This window comes from Furipterus horrens, unplaced genomic scaffold (assembly GCF_987537825.1).
Source record: "Furipterus horrens unplaced genomic scaffold, mFurHor1.1.pri manual_scaffold_4, whole genome shotgun sequence".
Taxonomy (NCBI): domain Eukaryota; kingdom Metazoa; phylum Chordata; class Mammalia; order Chiroptera; family Furipteridae; genus Furipterus; species Furipterus horrens.
Genome location: NW_028327174.1, coordinates 3,346,250 through 3,366,255, shown reverse-complemented (window position 1 = coordinate 3,366,255; position 20,006 = coordinate 3,346,250). Strand labels below are relative to the sequence as shown.

Here is a 20,006-nt window from a genome sequence, read left to right as displayed (position 1 = left end):
TCACGCAGGGACTGCCTAGGCCGGTGCCCCGAGGCCCGGCGTAGAGCGCCCGCCGGCGTGCGAGCGTTGGGACCCCGCGCTCCAGCCCTTGCCTGCGGGACCGCAAACCCGCACCCCCAACTCGCCGCCGCTATGTACGACCCCGAGCACGGCTGGAGCCTGTCCTTCGCGGCCTGCGGCTTCCTGGGCTTTTACCACATCGGGGCGACCCACTGCCTGAGCGAGCGCGCCCCGCACCTCCTCCGCGACGCGCGCATGTTCTTCGGAGCCTCGGCCGGGGCGCTGCACTGCGTCACCTTTCTCGCCGGTGTCCCGCTCGGTACGTCCGGGGCCGCCACCGGGCTTCTGGCCGGGAGGGGTCGCCCCCAGACCTGGGCTGAGGACGACTCCTAAGGGTGCATCTGAGTTTGGACGCGGGTACCGCAGGGTACGCCCCGGGGCCCGTAGACAGATGCCTTCCCCACGGCGCCCTCTCGCCTCGCGGGTGGGCGCGGTCGCCGGGCCTGGGAGCCGGGCGCGCCTGGGGGGCGGCTCCTCGGGGCGTGGGAACCCCGAGCGCCTCCCCACCCCAACCCCGCGGGACCGAGAGCTGGGTCGTCCCGGAGCGACGGGGAGAAGCTGGTTCCAGCGTCCTCGCCGCCCGCTCAAGAGGCCCTGGACGAGCTGAGCTGCCGATTTGCTCCGGGTCGACCAGGGTGGGGGCTTTGGCCCGTGCCCCTAGGGTGGGCGCCTTCTTTCCTTTGGAGCCTCAAGGGACTGGAGACACCCCCACCATCTCTCCTACCCACTCCGGGCGCTCTTGGTGCGGCCCAGCCCGCCGGGGGTTGGGTGCGTGCGCCGCAGAGGGCGACCCTCCCGAGTCCTCCTGAGCCGACATGCTGGGCTGGAGCTGAGCGGCTTGCGGGGGGGGGGGGGGGGGGGGGGTGTATGGAGGAGGGGAGGGAAGTTCTCTCCTCTTCTTCACTGGGGCTTCAGACCCTTCCCGGGGGCGGGAGTGCGGCCTTGGACTTCCCCCTCACCCCCTCCACGCCCCACTCAGTGCCCCTGGAAATGAGATCCTGCCCGTTTGTGTTTTGTTGTAATTAACGTCTGTCTGTGCATGTGGATGCCTGTGAGAGGGATGATTATTGGGGGGGGGGGGGGGTGCCCACCTGGTCTAAACTGCTGGAGTGCAGCCTCCTTGGCTTGGGGTTCTGAGTCAGGGGGTACAGCTGGGAGCAAGTGGCACCCAGTGGTCCCCAGATGAGAAGATAATGCACCTCATCAGCCCCAGTCTATCTGGGAGTCCTTAACAATTTACTCTTGGCTGTGCCCGGGGACTGCTGGGTTGGACATGACCAGCAGAGACCGACTTTGCCCCTGGTGACAGGGAGCCTCCTGCCATTGGAGCGGACCCTGGGCTGAGTGGGAGGCGGGCATTAGGAGCCAGGCCACCCTGCCTGCTTTCCCCTTCCACGGGCGAGAGGAGTGTAGGGCAGGAATGTGACCCCCGGGGAGGATTCTACTGGCCACATGGCCGGTCCGCACGCCCTGGGCTTCAGCAGTGATAAAACCAGCCAATACTGCTCCACGTGAACAATGCACAGGCTGCAACTTTGAGAGGCGGTGAAGTGATTGCTGAGGCCACTCAGCTAGTGTCGGGGGGTGCGGGGCAGGATTCCGGCTCTGGTGGCAGCTTGCAGTGTTCGCTGCTCCCTGCAGCCTCAGGCCCCCCGCCCCCAGGGCCCCGGCATTATCCAATGGAAACATAGTACAAGCCATGCACTCATTTTACAGTCCGGACTAGCAGGATGCAAACAAAGTATTTAGAAGACACAGGTGAGATTAAGTTTATTGATCTCAGTATTGCCAAAACAGTATCATTTTCTCATCTACTCAGTATTGAGTTATTTTACATTCTTTTTCTGTACGAAGCCCTTGAAATCCTGTGTTTCTTTTGCGCATCTCAATTTGGACAAACCCTGTTTTAAGGGCTTCGTCACCACATGTGAGCGCTCCCCTGCCATCTGGTTTCTGGTCTTGCCATGCATCGGTCCCATCTGCAGGGTGGCCCACACCTTTGTGTATTTGTCTCCCACCCCCACAGACCGGATTTTGCAGCTCCTCACAGATCTCGTCCGGAACGTCAGGAGCCGGAACATCGGCATCCTCCACCCATCCTTCAACATGAGCAGGTACCTCCGAGAATCCCTCCAGCGATACCTCCCGGCCAACGTCCACCAGCTCATCTCTGGCAAAATAGGCATCTCACTCACCCGCGTGTCCGACTGGAAAAACGTCCTGGTGTCTGATTTCCGGTCCAAAGACGAAGTCGTGGATGTAAGCACTGGGCCTGTCTGAGTGTTGTCAAATACCGAAGGCTGTCTTACTTTGGAAGTCACACTAGAAGTCTGTCATAGGGCCCCTGCCCTGTTTCTTACGATGCAGATGTATCTGTACCGCTGGCACCTCACTCTGGTGCCTGCAGCGGTCTGGTGGCAGCGCACGTGAGCCTGGTGGGTTCCTGCCCAGCTTCTGTGTCAGATAAGGCCTGGCTCACAACCGCCTCTTCCAGGGACCCTGTCCCATGGTGTCCCTCCTCCAAACGATGTGCCTTCCTTAAGGAGAACATCTTGAGTGAAGCCGCAAGAGGTGGGGACACATCTTATGTGTCTCTGTCCTCTGGGCCTAGCACCGAGGAGATGGTTTGCAGTCTCCAAATACCATCTGGTTTGGCTGGTGCCTTTTATGAGAGTTTCATGGACAACATTTCATTGAACGCGTGTCTGTCTAAGGGAGCAGCCTGTGTCACGTAACCAGCAGCATCTCTGCGGCCACAGGCCTTTGTGACTCTCAGGGGGAGCAGGGACAGGAAGCTGACGTCCACAGACATTGTTGTCAAGGCGTTTATGCTTAGGGCTGAAATATCATTGTATAGGTTGGTTCATTGGTCACTCGACCCATTTATTAAAGAGCCTACTCTGTGCAAAGAGCATTTCCAGCTCGCTGCTTGGCTCCCTTACAAAGAGGGGGCTGATGAAGGCCCAGGGGCATGAAGGGCAGACTGTTTTTGGCCCGAGGTTTTGCTTCCTTTGTCTTCACAGGCCTTGATCTGTTCCTCCTACATCCCTTTCTTCTGCGGCTTAATCCCGCCTTCCTTCAGAGACGTGGTAAGTCCGCTTTGAAAGTGTGTTTGTGTAGCTCCTGCCGGCGAGGTGCTGGGCACCAGCACCCTCGGAACCCAGACACACAGCCTTGTGCCTCTCAGTGTCCAGACGTCTGCCCCGGGACGTCTGGCTGTGTTTGGAGGCAGTTTAAGTTGTCACAACTGGGGGAGAACTTCCGGCTGGGGCTTGATAGGTGCAGGCTGTCCCAGTTGCGCCCAAGTCTGCTTGTCCAGCCACAGGTGGTTGACGGGAGCGGTTGCTGGAATGGTGCTCCCAGTAACTGAGCCGGGAGGCCTGGGCGGGCACAGGAGGATGTTTTCTGAGGGCCGTCTAGCTTCCGGCCTCACCGTTTCGCGAAAGTCTCCAGAGTTCCTCAAGGCGTTGGTTCTCATTGTCAAGGTGTGGGGAGAGAGGGGCTCACAGGTTATCTTGTCCAGGATCTCCCAAGCAGTAAGGGGGTCTGGAATTGAACCCTCGACCTTTTGTCTCCTTTGGAGCAGGGTCTGCCTTGCAGTGTCCCCAGTGCACACAGCACTCTGGTCTGTGTGGCCTCTTCATGCAAATTTCATGGGCACAGCCCAGGCATCTGCCTGGGCTCGGGACTCGGCCAGACAACATAGGCCGGACTCCAGCCTCCATCTGCTTCTTTGCCAAGCACTCTGGGTGCAGTGCATAGTCTTTACAACAGGAAACGGGTCCCCAAGCCCGGACCTCTCCTAGGATCAGCCTGCGGCACTGATAACCGGCAGATGCCTGAAACCCCAGTCCCATGCTTCTGAGAGAACATTCTTTTCTTTTTCCTTAAAAGCGATATGTGGATGGAGGAATTACTGACGGTATCCCCTTCTTTGAGGCCAAAACGACCATTACTGTGTCCCCTTTTTATGGGGAGTATGACATCTGCCCTAAGGTCCAGACCATGAGCTTCTTATACGTGGACTTGGCCGGGCTCCATCTACGCCTCTGCCCAGAGAACTTCTACCCGATAATCCAGTCACTGTTCCCCCCGGACGTCAAGGTGAGTGGGGGGCTGTGTGTTCTGGGGGTGCAGCACTTTGTTCCTCTGTTCACCTGGAGACCCACCAGTGTGGCTTTCTGTGCAAACAGATACAGAGCCCTCACCGAATAGGGACTCGGAGAAGATTCCCTTGCCAGAAGGTCAGCGCTGCCCTCCCGGGTCATCGGAACCACGTGGGGCATTTAAACTGCATAGTCCCTCAGGTCCCACATCCAGGAGCAGCAGTTTAAGGGCAGGCAGGCCTCCCCCTCTGCAGGTTTAGTAGCACTTGCGGATGCAGGCGTCCACAGATTCAACCAACCACGCATCAAAAATCTATTTTTTAAAATCCCTGCCCTGGCCGGTGGGGCTCAGTTGGCTGAGTGTCGTACCACAAAGCAAAAGGTCACTGATTCAGTTCCCGGTCAGGGCACAGGCCTGGGTTGCAGGTTTGGTCCCGGTTGGAGCACGTAGGAGAGGCAACCGATCTATGTTTCTCTCCCTCTCTTGCTCCTTCCTTCCCCTCTTTCTTAAAAAAAAAAAAAAAAGAAAGAAAAAAATCCCGGAAGGTCCCTAAATGCAGATCTTGAATACGCCCCTCGCGGAGGAGCCCTGAGCTGAACGCCTGTACAGGAAGGGTGTGGCGGTGGACCTACCTACCGGCACCTACCGTAGCTTATAGGCAAATGCAGGTGCTATGCAGACTTTATGCCGGTTCTAGACCCAGTCCCCACGGACCCTGGGGACGATGGCAGGCTGGGCACAGCCTGGGCAGCAGGAGTTAGAGTGCGAGTCACCCAGGTGATTCTCATTTGGGGCGACGGTCACCGGCCACATTGCGCTTGGGGGTTGCTCTGTACGCCTTTGCACCAGCAGTAGGGAGATGTGTGGGCTGGGGGCACTCAGCAGTGACAGGGACAAGGAGGCCACGGGGCAGCGGGCGCCCGTCCATGCGCCCCCACGTGTGCTCCCGCCGGAGGCAAGGCCGTGTGAGCGACAGCTGGTTGATGTGCACGCTTTGTGCGCAGACGCGTCGAGGAGGAAGCTGTTGCTGTCCCAGTGAAACTAGGACAGGTCCCTGTGACACCGGGGTGCCTGCAAAGGCTCCCTGGGAAGGGGTGTCATTTGTGCCGCATCCCTCAGGAAAGGGGGACTGCTGTTCACAGGGGCGCAGCCCCTCGTCCGGCCTGGCCGCAGCCGGGCCCGGCCCCCGTGAGCTGCGCCGCGTTTGAACGAGCAGCGCTTGGTGCGCCTGCCCGGCAGCTAACCTTCTCGCTTGGCTTGCAGGTGCTGGGAGAGGTATGCCTGCGAGGGTATCTGGACACCCTCAGGTTCTTGGAAGAAAAGGGTACGTAGGGGCGGGGCTTCTCGGCCTCCTCCGCCTGTCGTGCTGAGTGCGCTCCGTAGCCCCCTTTACATGTGGGGCCCTGGGGGCTTGGAGGGGCAAGCCAGGGACTGCCGCCCACCCCGTGAGGGGCAGAGCTGGGATTTGAACCCGGGGTGTCACGGGCCCGGGGCGCTCCCCTTCCTCACTGCTGCCTGTCTGAAGGCAGTTCCATTTGAAGTTCATAAGGGCTTTAAACAGGGTTCCGGGGTCTGCAACGTGCAGAGTCGTCTCCAGCCAGGCACCGGTGACGGTCACTGGCGCAGCTGTCTCTCCTGGGACCAGTTGCTGCCTTCAGGTCGTCCTGGCTCATCTGAGCTGCAGGGGTTGGGTTCTAGAAGCGTTGGAGGAGGACCAAGTAGTAGCTGTGTTTGGAGCTGTTTGTCTCCAGCATTAAGAGTTGGCTCAGGTATTGATCCTCCCAAGTGGCCTTTGGCCCAGCCCCAGGAGACAGGTTACAAGGACATGCAGGTATTATCTACTCAGGAAACGTCTACCGGGCCCCTAGTAGGGGTGCTAGGGACATGGTGTGCTAGGGACGCTGCAGAGAATGGACAGTCGTGGCCCCGGCCTCCCGGAGCTTACAGCCCGTGGCCGTGGCCGGGAGCACAGCTCAGGCAGGGGAAGGACGACTCGCAGAGTGAGCGCCTGGACCGGGAGCTACAGGGCACTGTAGGGACGTGCAGGAGGGACGGCAAAGTGTGGGGGACGGAGGGCTCCCAGGAGGGCGCGTGGCGCCACGCCAACACTTTGCGGATGAGCAGGGGTTGGAAGGAGGCCTGCGTGACTGCGTGGCTGAGAGAGGGACAGGGGAGGGGCAGGGCTGGGCCCCGCAGCAGCGGGCAGCCACGGAGAGGGAGTTGGGGTAGGGGTGGGGGGAGTGCCGGGAGGCCCCTCCAGCGCAGAGAGGGCGAGACCAGCACGCAGCAGGAGGCTCCGCCATGGGTGGGCCGGCCACGAGCATACTGGGAGGGGCTGGGGAAGGTGGAGCTCCAACCACAGGTGCAGGGACCACAGGAGGCCAGGGAGCGCCAGGCCGGACGGGCGGGACAAGTGGGTATGTGGTGCCCTGGGGGCCTCTTGGACGACTGTGCAAGGAGGGGGCTGATGTTGGGGTCTGAGGTTCTGGGGAGCGGTCTGGGAGTAACTGATGCTGATGTACCCTGTGAGAGTGGACTTGGGTCACTCGGTAACTTTGGGGATGCTACCTCCCCTCCCCCGGCCTCCATTTGGATTAAATGGTGATCTCAGTCATTCTAAAGACTGGTGTGTGGCCAAGCGTTTGCGTCCTCAGAGCTGGGTTTGGGTTTAAATATGTTGAGTGTGGTCCTGAGCCAGGCCGACCTGCCCAGGGTCCTGCAGAGGACCCGTGTCGTGGGGGTGTGGCAGCTGCGGCCCTCCAGGAACAGATCTATCCCCAGGGGAAAGGGAAGTCCCACCGGGTGAGCTTTGTGTCTGACAGAGGCCCTGGAAAGCTCTAGAGAAGCATGCGTGGAGGCCTAACTTGGGGGGCCCAGCACAGGCGCTGGGGGCAGCAGGTGAGCCAGGTCCGCCCTGGGGCTCTCCTCCCCCGCGTGCCCGTTCCGTGAGCTGGGACAGTGCCCACGGCCTGCCTAATGCTGCTCTGAGGGTCGTGTGGCGGAAGAGTGTCGGGCCTGGGTTCAAATCCCGCTCTCCCACAGCTGGGCTCTGTGGCTTCAGGTGGAAGGAATCCCTTAACCTCTCCGTGCTTCTGATTCCTCCGCCAAGGAGCGGAGATGGTGACGAGGGCGGCAGCCGGGTGGCGACCTCAAGGCCGGCCTGTGCTGTTCCTCACGCGGGGCCTGGAGGCAGGCTGGCCCGGGGCTGAGCTGCCTGTCGCTCTGAGTTTGCGGTACTGCCCGTCTTTCAGTTTCACGGACGCACATGTGGCCGCAGAGCCCGCACGGCGCGTGAGGGGTGGAGCCATGAGCCCGACTCCCGTGGCTGTGGCCGCACAGCCCTGCGCCGCTTTTCCCTGTCCCGGCAGCCTGCCCTCGTCCATCCCCGCCGGGTCCGAGCCCATGCCGGGCCTGCCGCTCCCCGGGGCCACTGGCCTCCCTTGTCACCTGGTGGGTGGCTGGGTGAGTCACGGCCCTCCTGCACAAAGCGCCTGATGGTTTGTCTTCTGTGCCGTTGGCAGGCATCTGTGACAGGCTCCCCCGGTACCTGAGTTTACCCTCAGAAGCGCCGGAAGCCCTTGTGCTCCCCTTGCCAACCGGGAGCCCGGGGGCTTCCCCGGAGGGGGCTGCCTGGGAGATGGGGCCCGAGGGCGACGAGCTGCTGGACCACCTGCGTCTCAACCTCCTGCCCGGGGACGAGGGCGTGCAGGAGACACTGTCGCCCAGGCTCATTGCAGGTGCTGACTCCTGCGGGGTGAGGGCGGCAGGCTGTGGCTTCGCGCTGCCGAGAGGGCGAAGGGGCTTCTGTCCTGTGTGGCAGGGATGAAGGTGATGCAGCCCCGGGGGAGGCCATGGGGCCGCCTCCTCCAGCCCAGCCTCTGCGCACCCAGGTGCCGCGCTCAGTCTCCCTTCCCATGTTGACGTGGCCAGAAAACAACAGACTGCCCATGAGCCTGTTTTGAGTGACCCCAGCTCCGGGGTCCGGGCACGCTGGATTTCGGGGGCCCCATCTCAAAGCCTCCTTTCTCCAGGAGCCTCTCCTGAGCTCCCCCTTCCCCTGCACCGACAGCTTCGCACTTTGCACTGAACGGCAGCAGTGCGCTTTATCACGGGGTCAGACAGCAGGCGGACACTGAGTGCACAGAGCAGCTTCCAGCCGAGGGGCCGGAGAAATCAGAGATGACCGGGCATCCGCCTGGGGGCTGAGGCCCTGCTGCCCTGGGAGCTGCAGTAACCGGCCACCGCCCAGGGCCCTCCGATGTGAGGCGTCACGAGGCCATTGCAAAGGGGAAGCAGGACGCGGGGGTTCTGGGCAGAGCAGGGGGAATCCAGCTGAGAGGCAGGGGAAGCCCAGGAAGCCGGTGGGCCGCTGTCCTGACGTAGTTGCCCACCGAACGGAGAGTGTTCCTTGGGAGCTCTGCACCTGCAGGCTGCCCAGGGCTGCCCGGCCGCGGTGCCCGCCTGACCGCTGGCGCAGGCTTCCGCGTCTTTGGCTGCCCGACACTGCACGCCTCCTGGGTTGGGCGGGCTGGCTCTTACGCTGGTGAGAGACACGCCCCAACTGTATTTCCAGCACTGAGGGAGGTGGTTAAAAACCGAGGTGGCTTCGTGAGCAAGATCAGCAGCTTCCTGCCCGTGAAGGTCCTGTCTTACGCGATGCTGCCCTGTACGCTGCCCGTGGAGTCTGCGGTTGCCGTGGTCCAGAGGTGCGCGTCCCTGTGGCTCTGCGTCCCCGTCGTGGGGCTGTGGGAGAATTTGCGGAAGGTCCTCGGCCCAGGGCCTGGCCCCTTGGGCAGCAGGGCTAGAGGTCACCATCTGTGGGGACCACTGCTGAAAGGCGCCTCCTGGGTGGGCCCCGCCAGCTGCTGTGGGCTTGACACTTCCCGCAGGTCTGTCCTTTGGTTCAGGGACCTTGTTCATGGTAGGGAAGGACGGGAGGCGCCCGCAGCGCCCGCTGGAGTCCTGGGCACGTGTTTTCCTAACTTTCTTCACGTTGACTTGGGTGTCTCCTCTCTTTATAGTGAGGTATCTCAGCGTGTCCTCCAGTCCGTCCTCAGGCCCCTTCCCCGCCCTGCGGAATTAGGCTCCTGTGCCCACACGGCCTTGCTCTGGCCTCAGGTTCAGGCACTTACCAAAGCCCAGCGCGAGACCCTTTTCACGTCCGGGGGCGGGGTGTCTGTGGGGCGCGGCGCTCAGGCCTCCTCAGCAGCTCAGGCTGGGTGGAGGGGGACGTGTCTGAACCCCAAGCTTCAGACAAGTAGACAACAAGCCACACAGACAAGTAGAAAGCCTTCTGCTTTGGTTTCTGTGTAAATCCCTCGAGCTTTCCTGAATCAAAAGAGGCCTGACGTAGGGGCTTTTAAGGCGTCTTGTCCCCGGTCCACCTTCTGGGAACGTATCAGATTGGGATTAGACGTGACCCTGGCCGCTTACCTGGACCAGGGGTATTGTTGTAAGATAGCTGCCTTTTGTCCGGTTTGTCTGTCTTCACGCTGACACAGTGTGCGTGCGTGTGTGTGTGTCTGGGTTCATTCCTGCAGGCTGGTGACCTGGCTTCCCGACATTCCGGATGACATCCAGTGGCTGCAGTCCGTGACCTCCCAGACTTGCTCTCAAGTGATGACACACCTGTTGCCCACTCCCAGGTAGATCTGCTTAGGTCCAGGGGGCGCCGCTTTCACCTGACCCAGCCTCGCGCACCACCCTAGAGACACGGAGTGCCCGAGGGGTGACAGGAGCTCAGCCTGGAGCGCGGGGGGCCCTGCCTTGTGTGAGGCGGCCGTGGAAGGCAGCGGTCCTGGTGCACCCGCTGAAAGCTAAGCCAGGCCTGCCTGCGCAGGGGCTGCGGAGCCCAGGCAGGCGGCGGGGAGGCCCCTGCTTGAGCCCCATTTGGGCGGAGGGAGCGGAGGGGGCCGAGGGGACTGGTGCCGGTCAGGAGTGTCAGGCAGCATTGCTTCGCCTCAGGGAGGCGGCTCTGGGTGCCCCGTGCCTGCAGCATGGGGCGGGGGTGCCAGGCAGCGCTCCCGGGAGCCTGGCTGGCGTCACGTTGATGCAGATTCCCTTCTGCCCTCAGACTGGCCGCGTCCCAGGCTCGTGGTGGGCCCCTGCCGTCCGCATCCTCACGCGGCCCCGTGACACTGCTGCTTCCGGATTCTGCAACTGATTCATCGCAAGGAGGGCCTTGTTCCGGCGACGAGGGCTGGCTCTTACCCTGACAGTCGGGGGCCCCGGCTTTCTGCCCTGTTCAGCGGGGGCGCCCCTCACCTCCTCACTGCGTTTCTGTGGGGCTCTGGGGACCCCCCGGCATGTGGTGGGCACTCAGGAGACGGGGCTGCAGCGGTCACTGCTATCGGCAGGCGTGGGTTTAGAGCAGGGGTGGCAGGGTTCGGTGTACACAGGGAATGACCCCGGTGACCTTGTGAAGGAGGCTGCATCGCGGGGCCTGAGGCTCAGCAGCGATGGGGCAGCTGCACTGTCCCCAGCAGGGGCCAGGGTCACCGGGTCTCAGCAGAACCGGAGGGACTGAGAGGTGTCCGTGGGCTCCGGGGCCCAGAGGAGGGGCCGGTTGCGAGCTCTGGGGCCAGTCAGGAAGCAGGGGCTGGGGTGAGGAGGGGGGCTGGGTGGGGCCCCCAGGTGAGCCGCGTTGTGTACGGGAAGCTCACGGGCTCCATCAAGCCTGTGGAAGTCCAGTGGGAGGCGTCCAGGTGGTCAGGGGGGCACCGGCCCAGCACTGGGCGGCGGGGGAGACCGTGACTTCGGGCCGGGCCCCCTCAGTGCCCAGCCTCTGAGTGGGGGTGCACTCAGTGTGGGCGGAGTGCTCACTGAGGTGAAGATGACGGCTGTTTTAGATCCCAAACGCTGGCGAGCGGCCAGAGCCCGTCCCCACACACACCGGAGCGTGGGGGGCCCCACGGGCCTCCCTGCTCCCGTGGCCCCGGTGCCTGCCCTGTGGACTGTCCAGCAGGGTGCAAAGCTAAGGCTGCCCATCCATCCATCCTCCAGTCCGCCCTAAACTCTTGGGGAGCAGAGTCCCTGCTGGGGGCAGGAGAGGCCCACCCTTCCCACTTCCCAGCAGTGAAGAGTTTCTGAGTTATTTGGGGAGGCGAGTCTAGAATATTCTTTGTGGGGTGCTAGACCTTTCCCTTCTTTGTGCATCTTCCTGTTTAGTTCCCTGGTTCTGTGATGGACGGAACGCAGCCTCTGTGCTGAGAGCTGACTGAGCCCAGAGGCAACTGAAAAGCGAGGACGCTACTCCTGGTGTACGTGGCGGCCCAGCGGTTAAGGCAGTCTAGTACGGGGGTGCCCGAGTCCCTTAGCCTGCTGGCTAGGGAGTGACCCTCGGTGTGGAGGGTCCATCACGGCCCCTGTCCTGCAGCCCCCCACCACCCCAGGGCGAGGTTCCCAGAATGGCTGGCGTTTGGACAGCGGGGCCTTGTGGCTGGGCTGCCCTTTGTGTGGTCTTGGGGGTCGGCAGGAAGAGAGGAGAGCACAGCGGGGCAGGAGGGGCCGCCACCCTTCCTCCAGCCACCGGTTGGTGGGCCTTCAAAGATGGTACTGACTTATTTACATTTTAGAGCACCTTTTTGACCCAACCTAAATTTGATAAAGAGTTTTGTATAAAACATAAGGGAATCTTATTATATGATACTTGTGTATTAAGCGAATCAGTAAGATGGTAATAGAACAAACCTTAAAAAAACCCGGAGCTCAGGACAGTGCCCCTGGTCCCCAGGCAGGAGCCAGACACAGCAGGCTTGGCCTCCTTCCCGCTGGCGCCCTCAGCTTGAACTTGGCCTCCTTCCCCTGGGCCTCTGGCGGGCCTGCCTTTCCCCTCACTGCCCTCCGCCCCATCCCCAGCCTCCATGGAGACCAGCAACGGACAGGGCCCTCCCGTCCCCTGGGGGTGGACACTCGCTGGCAGGCACGATGTCTTCTACATTCAAGTATTTCAAAACCCCAGACGGCAGGACAGAAGGCTGCAACTGTCCCCTGCACGGTGTGCGTGTCCTGGAGCCGAGAACCAGCAGCTCAGACAGGGCGCTTTCTGGCGCAGACACTGAGCAGGGAGTGCTGTTCTGGGGCAAACCCCCCTGAGCCGGTGCTCTTGAGCTGGGAACTCCTGAAAGGCAGGGGCGACCTGTGGGAGTACAGGGTCATTGCCCCGCACAGAGGACACCCTGTGGGGCGCCCTGTGGCTCCTTGTGTGTCCAGGGCGAGTGAGCGCCCCAGGCTCCTGTTCTGGGGCGAGACAAGAGCTGGTGAGCGGTGGGCCCCCCTGCCACCCTAGACCCCGAACAAGGCTCTGAGCCCTTCTGAGCTGGCCTGGGGGTGGGGGAGGTGGCCTGACACCCGCCCGGACTCCTCGGAAGCTACCTCACACCTTCCCGACTCAAGTTCCCGGTCGGCTTTCCTGCCAGACCCTCAGGATCCCTGCACTTGAACGGTGTTTTACCATAACCGATGTATTTCCTTATAGACAGAACCCACGCGAGCTTTGTGGCCGCTTCCAGGAAAGGGGTACGCGCAATGGCTGTCTTTGTATGGAACTTACTTACTTCAGGCTTTTTGCAATTACGCAGCCTTCTTCCAGTGAGCATGGTTTATAAAAACTTTAAGAACATGCTCCCCGACCTGTGCCTTACCGCCACCCTGCCCACGCCCTGCGGGCCCCACGTCTGCAGCGCTGCTGGGGCTGCTCACCTGCAGGGCACAGCATCCTCAGGTCCCTCCTGCCCGGGCAGAGGAAACCCTCCCGTCTCTGTGGTGCCTTTCTGTGCGTGCCAGGGAGCGCCGATCTTACTTGCGGAACAGGCAGCAACACTTGGTGCAGGGCCTGGGCCGTCTTGTTGAGACACTGTGTGGGGGTGTGTGTGTGACAGAAGAAAAGACTGAAAGGACGCGGGCCCAGATGCTGTCAGTGGTCACGGTTATGCTCGTATTTGTCATTGCATTTTACTTCCTCTGCTTACGTGTGTTTTTCAAATTTCTATGTGAGCATATGGTTACTTTTGTCAGAAAAGAACTCATAATAAGCGCTGGCCGGGTGGGTCAGTGGGTTGGAGTGCCGTCCCATACACCAAAAAGGCTGCTGGTTTGATTCCCAGTCGGGGCACATACCTGGGGCATGGGTTTGATCCCCGATCGGGGCACGTATGAAAGGCGACTGATTGGTGTTTCTCTCTGTCTCCTCCTTCCTCTTTTTCTAAAATCAATAAAAACATATCCTCAGGTGAGGGTTGAAAGATAAAATAAAAAAAAACTTGTAATAAATGTGATATTCAAAATGCTTCCCCTTGACGTTTGGTTCTTTCCAAGGAGCCACGAGGTTGCTTTTCCTCCCGCACAGCCAGCTGCTTTAAATGCCCCCAGCTGAGGTTTGCTGCCTCACTCCCCGGACGGCCGGCCCTGCCAGGCCAGGTGGCCCGTGTGTGCTCCTCCCTGGACACTGTGGACCAGACCCGCCGGGAGTCCCTCTCCATCCTCTGAAGGGGCCCTTCTCCAGCCTGGGGGCCCGGCTCCTCTCCAAAGCTCGGCCATGCCTGCCCTGCGGAGTGTGCACAGCCGCTCCTCGTGGGGAGTGAGCAAGGACCCCCCGCCCCCCACCAGTCCTTGGCTCAGATGAGGGTCCCGGGGGCAGCAGCCTGTTTTATATGCTCCTCTCGCTCCTTCTGAAACTGTCAGGAAGGAGGAGCTCAAGGCCGGGAAGCGGCTGAGCCATCACCTGCATTGGCCCAGGGCTGTCCCTGCTCCCTGGGCTGTGTGGCCACTGCTCAGAGCAGGCTGAGGACGCGAGACCACATCAGACGCTCCTGTGTTTGGGTCTCACCTGGGTTTCGGGTGTCATTCTCCGGGCCTCAGTTTTATCGCCCATAAAAGGCCACCGTACTAGGATGATTAAACGAGGACGTTTAGGAAAAGCACCTAGCACCATGCCTGGCGCAGCTGCAGGGACAGCCAGGCCTTGGTGCCCAGTTGGCTGGGCACAGCACGATGTCTGTGGGTTCCTTGAACCCTAAAAGCAATCTGACGTGGTGCATTGTTACTACCCCCACCCTACAAACGAGGACATTGACCCAGGGAGGGACGGGCCTGCTGAAGGCCACACAGTTAGCGGTGGTGGGTAGAATCGTGACTGAGCCACCGTGGTCTGTCGTAAAGTTGCCCCTATAATTAAATGGGGGCTATCCCGATGTGGCTGGTGTCCTGGCAAGTGGACGTCCAGAATGGGCTTAAAAGCCCGGGATGCCCAGGGCCTATTACTTCCTGGCATGAAATATAAACCGAGTTTTACAGTCCGTCATGGAGCCGGCGGGGTCCCGAGCAATCCCGGTGCACCCTTTGCAGTGGAGGCGTGGCCCGCCCGAGGCCACCCGGGGCCAACTCCAGCCTGCGCTCCCACCTGCCGGCAGCCCCTGCTCTTTCCTCTGCGTCGGGAGCCAGGGTCCCGGCCCAGAGCCTCCCACCAGGCCTGGCCCCCACACCGCCCTCCTCTCGTGGGCGGCTGTCCCGCCTGCCTTGTGCGCACCTCGTCCTACCCCTCCTGCCATGCTCTGCCTCCTCCTCCCCCCTCCGCTCGCCTGCTGCTCCGCTCCTCTTCCAGGATTTCTGACCAGGTTCCCGATAAGCAGGTTAGCTGACCCATGTTTCAGTTTTGAAACTAGTGGTGAGGAGCCGTGGGCACCAAGTATGTTCCCATGAGGGACTCTTAACCCAGGGGCAAAAGAGTGAGCTGACATGTACTCACTCACAGTTCCAATTTCCGGGTTCTGCTTTCCAGAGATTCCGACCTAGCAGGTCAGAAAGGTGTACAGTATCATTAACACTCATCCCAGAGGCCCCTGGTACGACTTCCAGGACACAGAGACCCTGCGCCGGGGTGGGGACACTTCGTGATGGTGGGTGGGGTGTGGCTGTCTTGGGCAACACGGCCAGGTGTGGGCTGAGCCCTGAGGGCTGCGTGGGCACTCCTGGGAAGAGGGCCACGGAAAGGCATCCTGGGCAGCAGGAGCAGTATGAGCAAAGGCTGGGGTGAAGGGAAGACTGTGTCACCCTCAACGTCCCATCACCTACGTACTGAGCCCACACTGCACTGAGCCTAGAAGTCCAGCGGCAAATCAGACAGGACGGGCTGGTGCGCGTCCTGAAGGACCTAGCCTGCGGGCAGTGGCCGCGTTACCCCGTGTGCTCTTGCCCGCCCTCCTGGGTCTCCTCCCAGCTCCCAAGTCTGTCTGTGTGCACGGGCAGCGTTTGCTCAGAGCTGAGGCTGTCTGCTCAGTTGAGGGTGGGAGAGGATTTGGCAACTCACTGGATCCCTGGATCCCGCCAGGCACTGTGTTGGCCTCCGGCCTTGGGGACTGAAACAAACAAGACTACTCTGCCTTGGGCGCTGATGGCCAGGCTGGGAAGACAGACAGGTCACCCTATAAGGGGTCTGGCAGGTGCCAACTTCTGCCTCTTTCCAGGCAAACAGGGTGGGTGCACTTTGACTATTTACCCCAGGGATGCTAGAGAGGCTTAAGTTTCTGCTATTTACTTTTTCAGTGTGAGGAACTCTGCTCTAGAGCAGAACCACCTGGTAAAACTGTTTAAGCTCCTGGATCCCCTCCCACCACCAACAATGTGCCCCAGATCAATTAAATCAGCGTCCAGCCCTGACCAGTGCTGCTCAGTCGGTGGGGCGTTCTCCCACAAAGTGAAAGGTCGCCAGTTCGATTCCCTGTTGGGGCACGTGCCTAGGTTGTGGGTTTGGTCCAGGGCTGATGATTCTCTCCTTTCCTCCCTCCCTTCCCTTCTCATAAGTAAATAACTTAAGAAAGTCAGAGTCCAGAGGGTGGATCTGGGCATCAGCTTCTTTTCCAATATTTTCCCACCCATTCACCCACCCCCTCCCCTTCCACAACCATCAGTTTGTTCTCTGGATCTATGGGTCTATTTCTGTTTTATTTGCTCGAGGGCACTGCTGTTTACATGGAACGGGGTGTCAGGCTCTCTGGGAGGGAGGAAAAGGAGAAAGGAATGACAGATACTGTTATCAGCAGGGAGTGGAAAGATGAGCCAACCTAATACTGACAATCCCTCTCACTGGCTTCTTTCTTTCATTCCTTGCACTTTTCATAATGCGTAACTATTATTTATCACAATATGGCTTTTTTGGGGGAGAGGGGCGGGGAGGGGGCTCTTTCCACCATCAAAATGACCCCAAGGCCTGGCCGGCGTGGCTAAGGGAGTTGGGCTTCATCCCACAAAGCCAAAGGTCGCCCGTCTGATCCCCAGTCAGGGCACGTGCCTGGGTTGCAGGTGCGGTCCCTGGTCGGGGTGGGAACGAGACCCATGTTTTTCTCCCTTTCCCCCTCTCTAAAAATAAATATTTAAAAAAAAAGGGGGGTGGGGGCCCCAACGCTCTCTTGCTCTTTAGTGTGAATGGCCACATCCGAACCCTTGCGTGACCCTCTGACATTTACTGGCTGCAGCTGAACGAATAATCGTCACCTGTCCCCCGCTCGCTCAGTGCCCTGGCACCGGGCCAGGCGTTTTTACATTTCATCTCTCGTGCACGAGCCCCGTTAATCCAACCCCGTGAAGAAGATGTGACCACCACCTTCATTTTGCCAAAGAGGAGACTGAGCCCTAGGGACTGCCAGTGACTAGAAAACGTCCGTGCCGCCAGCAAGAAGGGCGCCGGCGACATCCGACTCGTGCAGCACGGACGCTACACACGGCGTGTGGGAGGCTCGGCGCTTCGCATGAGCGTGGGGACAACACATTCCCCAGGAGGGTTGAGGGAGCAACTTAGATAAAACCCCGGCGCACCCGCTTGGAGCGCCAGCAGCGTCGCAGGCGTCAGTGGGCGCTCTGCGCTTGCGCTTCCGTCAAGCCTCGGGGCTTCCCGGCGTCCGCATGAACATCCGGGTTACAGGCTCCGAGAGGACCAATGAGCTAAGGCACCGTGAGCCAGGGGGCGGGGTTAAGGAGGGACATCATGGCCGCCCCCGGCACGCTGCGTCCGAGGGCCTGAGGGTGGTGCGCTGACCGGTAGCTCCGCCGCCGCGGCCCCGCCCTCTGCCCTCTCCCCCCGGGCCTTGGTTGGACCGGGGCAGCTCCGCGAGGCCGGCGGTCGGAGAGGGAACCATGGGGACGGTGCACGCCCGGGTAAGAGGCCCAGCGGGCTGTGTGACCTCTGGGCGGGCGCCGCGTGGAGACGCTCTCACGGCTGCGCGCCGGGGCCCCCTGGTGTGGGCGCTCCGAGGGCGGTGGGGCGCGGGGGCCGTAAGAATGCCGCCCGCGCGCCCCACAGGCCTCGGGGCGGGAAAGCGACACTCAGAGGAGGGGCGTGACTTGCCCAAGGTCACCGCGTGGGGCCGCGGCCCCGGGAGCAGTCGCGGAGCGCCGAGTGTTCCTCTTCCCGCCTCGGCTTCCCCGCCTCCGGCCGTTCCGGGCGCCTCCTCGCCCCGCGCCTTCTCCCGTTGCCCCACCGGCCGCAGCGGGGGCCTTGCCGGCCTCCCGGGGCCCCGCGTGTCCTCCGAAGGCTGGCAGCCCAGACCCGTCTAGGCGTCCTGCTGCTTGTTGCCGCCGCAGACGCGGCCGTGACAGCAGAGCGCGTGGCGGAGGGGAAGCAAAGGCAGGATGGCCGCCATCGCATCCGCAGAGAACTCGGCACGGAGGCCAGACGCACGGGGGACACGTGTCACCCGCCGACTCGGCGGCCCCGGGCCCGGCCCCATAGCGCTGCCAGGTGCCCCGACGTCACAAGAGAACACCGGGCTGATACGGGAGGAGGGCGGGCCCTGGAGCTCTGTGTGTCCCTCCCCTACCTGGGACGGAGAGCCTCCGGAACTGCGCGCCCCTCCGCAGGCAGGAAAGGCGGGAGGGGGCCCGACGGGAAGAGCCCCACAAACCAACCTTGGTTAATTGCCTAGAGAGTCCCTAATGCTTACAGAAAGCCCGTAAATAACTTCGGGTGACTGCCCCGACCTTAATTTACTGCCTCCCTTCACTCACGTGGTTTCCAACAAGATGGACACATGGAGTCTGCGGCAAGATTAGGGTTCGGGCTCACAGACCGCCCCCCACACCTAAGTCTGGGTAGTCGCGTCCCCCGGAGAAAAGCTGGCTCCCCTTTATCCGTCAATCCAAACGTCCCCTCTGCACCCCGACCCCGCCGGCTGTGTACGTTCCCAGAGTGAAGGACTCGCTCCCTCGGCTCCTGGCCTTCGGGCCCAGGGCCCCGGCCGCCCGGCCTTTGCTGCCGCGCTCCTGCTCAGTAATAGGCCGCGTGCCCGCCGCTCGGCTCGCTCATCGGCGCTCTTTCCGCCCCGGCGAGGACCGGGCTTCTCTGATGACAGAACCCCTCGGCGCGGCAGGGGCTCCTTTTCCAGCGGCGGCGGCGGGCATCAGAGGGCGCAGTGGGCACTGAGTTCTTGGTGCTTCGTGCGTGGCGCGAACTGCCTGCCTGCACATGGTTGCCCTTGATCGGCGTCTTTGCCGAGGGCCCGAGAAGGAACGCTTCGTCCCAGGGCACAGTGCTGGGGCCCCAGAAGGTCCCAACGGTCAGACCTCCCGAGGCGCAGCCCTGAAGACCACTCCCTGCCCACGCAGGGCTGGTGCGCGTGTCCCGCACGCGGGCTTTCCCGGGTGTCCCGTCGTCCCCTGCAACAGTGTAGCGCCGGCTCCTCGGCCTGGGGTGCGGGATGGGGCTTCACGGGCCTTTCATTCAAGTGCAGCTCTGCTGCGCCTCTGACCCCGCCGGCCTGGGCCGGGCGCCCCGGTCTCCCTTCCGTCACCCACCCCGCACCCCTTGTTAGCGGTCAGAGCACTCCCGTCTTTTGGAACCTCCTCCTGACCTCGTCCGGCTGTGCTACTCACTGCCGTGACGTTTTCCCTCCCATTGGAGCTCAGTCTGCACTTGGGTCTTGTCCTGTCAGCGGCTCAGGTCCCAGGGTTACGGGCGGAACTGCATCTTACTTGGCTGTGTCCCTGGTGGCATCCCGAACAAAGTAAACATTCATTTATTCCAGCGCCATTTACCCGTGGGCTGCCGGGTCCCGGCTGGCGCTTGCAGGTGCTAGGGATACAGGGAAACAGTGCTCGTATTGAGCTCCTTTGATGCCAAAACTGCTGCTGCTTTGATTAATGTATTGACAAGAAATGTTTTCAGTTAGTTTGGCCTTTCTGTTCCAGTAGCCAGAGTTAGGTGAACTTTTTGGGCAAGACTCACAATAAGAAAACATTCCATGTTTTCTGTCCACTACCCTCATGCACGTGTGAAACAAGTTTTGTGAAACAGTACTCACCGTTGATATCTGTTATTTTTTAGTATGTTCTATTTGATTCTAGTCTGTGTTGCTTTAAAGATGCTTTTCATAACTCATGAAATTTATGTCACGTCCTAACCCTTCAGTTAGCCCTGCTCTGCACAGTGCCTGGCACATGGCGGTCAACAGAATTTCACTGACTGATCTAGACTGATCTGCTTAGGGGTGAGAGGCAAGAGCCAGATATCTATTTTAATTTATTTCACCAAATACTTAACACTGTTCCTGCTCTTTCTACAAGGGTGAAGATCTTGTAAGTGCTTGTCACATAGTAGGTTCTTAATATTTGGGAATAAGTTAGACAGTTAATTTAGGGCATCAAGCTTTGACATAACTAAAATCAAGATGTCATCTCTCTTTTTTTAAATATGCTTTATTGATGATGCTGTTACAGTTGTCCCAATTTCTTTTCCCTTTGTTCCCCCCACCTAGTGACCCCCCCTCCAGTTGTCCCCCCCTTAGTCCATGCCCATTGGTTGTGCATATAGTTCTTCTCAACATCTTCCTGTCTACTCCACTCCCTCCTAC

At 60.8% G+C, this 20,006-nt stretch overlaps 2 protein-coding genes across 2 annotated transcripts in view; both read left to right on the top strand.

Moving 5' to 3' along the window:
- Positions 1 to 59: 59 nt before the first annotated feature.
- Positions 60 to 17,196, top strand: PNPLA3 (patatin like domain 3, 1-acylglycerol-3-phosphate O-acyltransferase). Its single transcript, XM_090272185.1, has 10 exons — positions 60 to 319; positions 2,087 to 2,319; positions 3,084 to 3,149; positions 3,955 to 4,164; positions 5,431 to 5,491; positions 7,689 to 7,904; positions 8,741 to 8,873; positions 9,708 to 9,812; positions 14,512 to 14,684; positions 17,042 to 17,196. The coding sequence occupies exons 1-10, from the start codon at positions 133 to 135 to the stop codon at positions 17,194 to 17,196; spliced, it is 1,539 nt and encodes a 512-aa protein (XP_090128311.1). The 5' UTR covers positions 60 to 132.
- SAMM50 (SAMM50 sorting and assembly machinery component) overlaps positions 17,124 to 20,006 on the top strand; it is a 24,379-nt gene continuing 21,496 nt past the window's right edge. Inside the window, exon 1 of the mRNA XM_090272274.1 lies at positions 17,124 to 17,316. Within this exon, the coding sequence (XP_090128400.1) occupies positions 17,296 to 17,316 (21 nt within the window). The 5' untranslated portion in view covers positions 17,124 to 17,295. The remainder of the gene's footprint in view (positions 17,317 to 20,006) is intronic.

Coding starts and splice junctions, on each gene's coding strand:
- PNPLA3 (XM_090272185.1), top strand. CDS start 133: ATGTACGACCCCGAGCACGGCTGGAGCCTGTCCTTCGCGGCCTGCGGC. Junction 5,492..7,688: donor CAGGTTCTTGGAAGAAAAGG/GTACGTAGGGGC, acceptor TGCCGTTGGCAG/GCATCTGTGACAGGCTCCCC. Junction 8,874..9,707: donor GCGGTTGCCGTGGTCCAGAG/GTGCGCGTCCCT, acceptor TCATTCCTGCAG/GCTGGTGACCTGGCTTCCCG.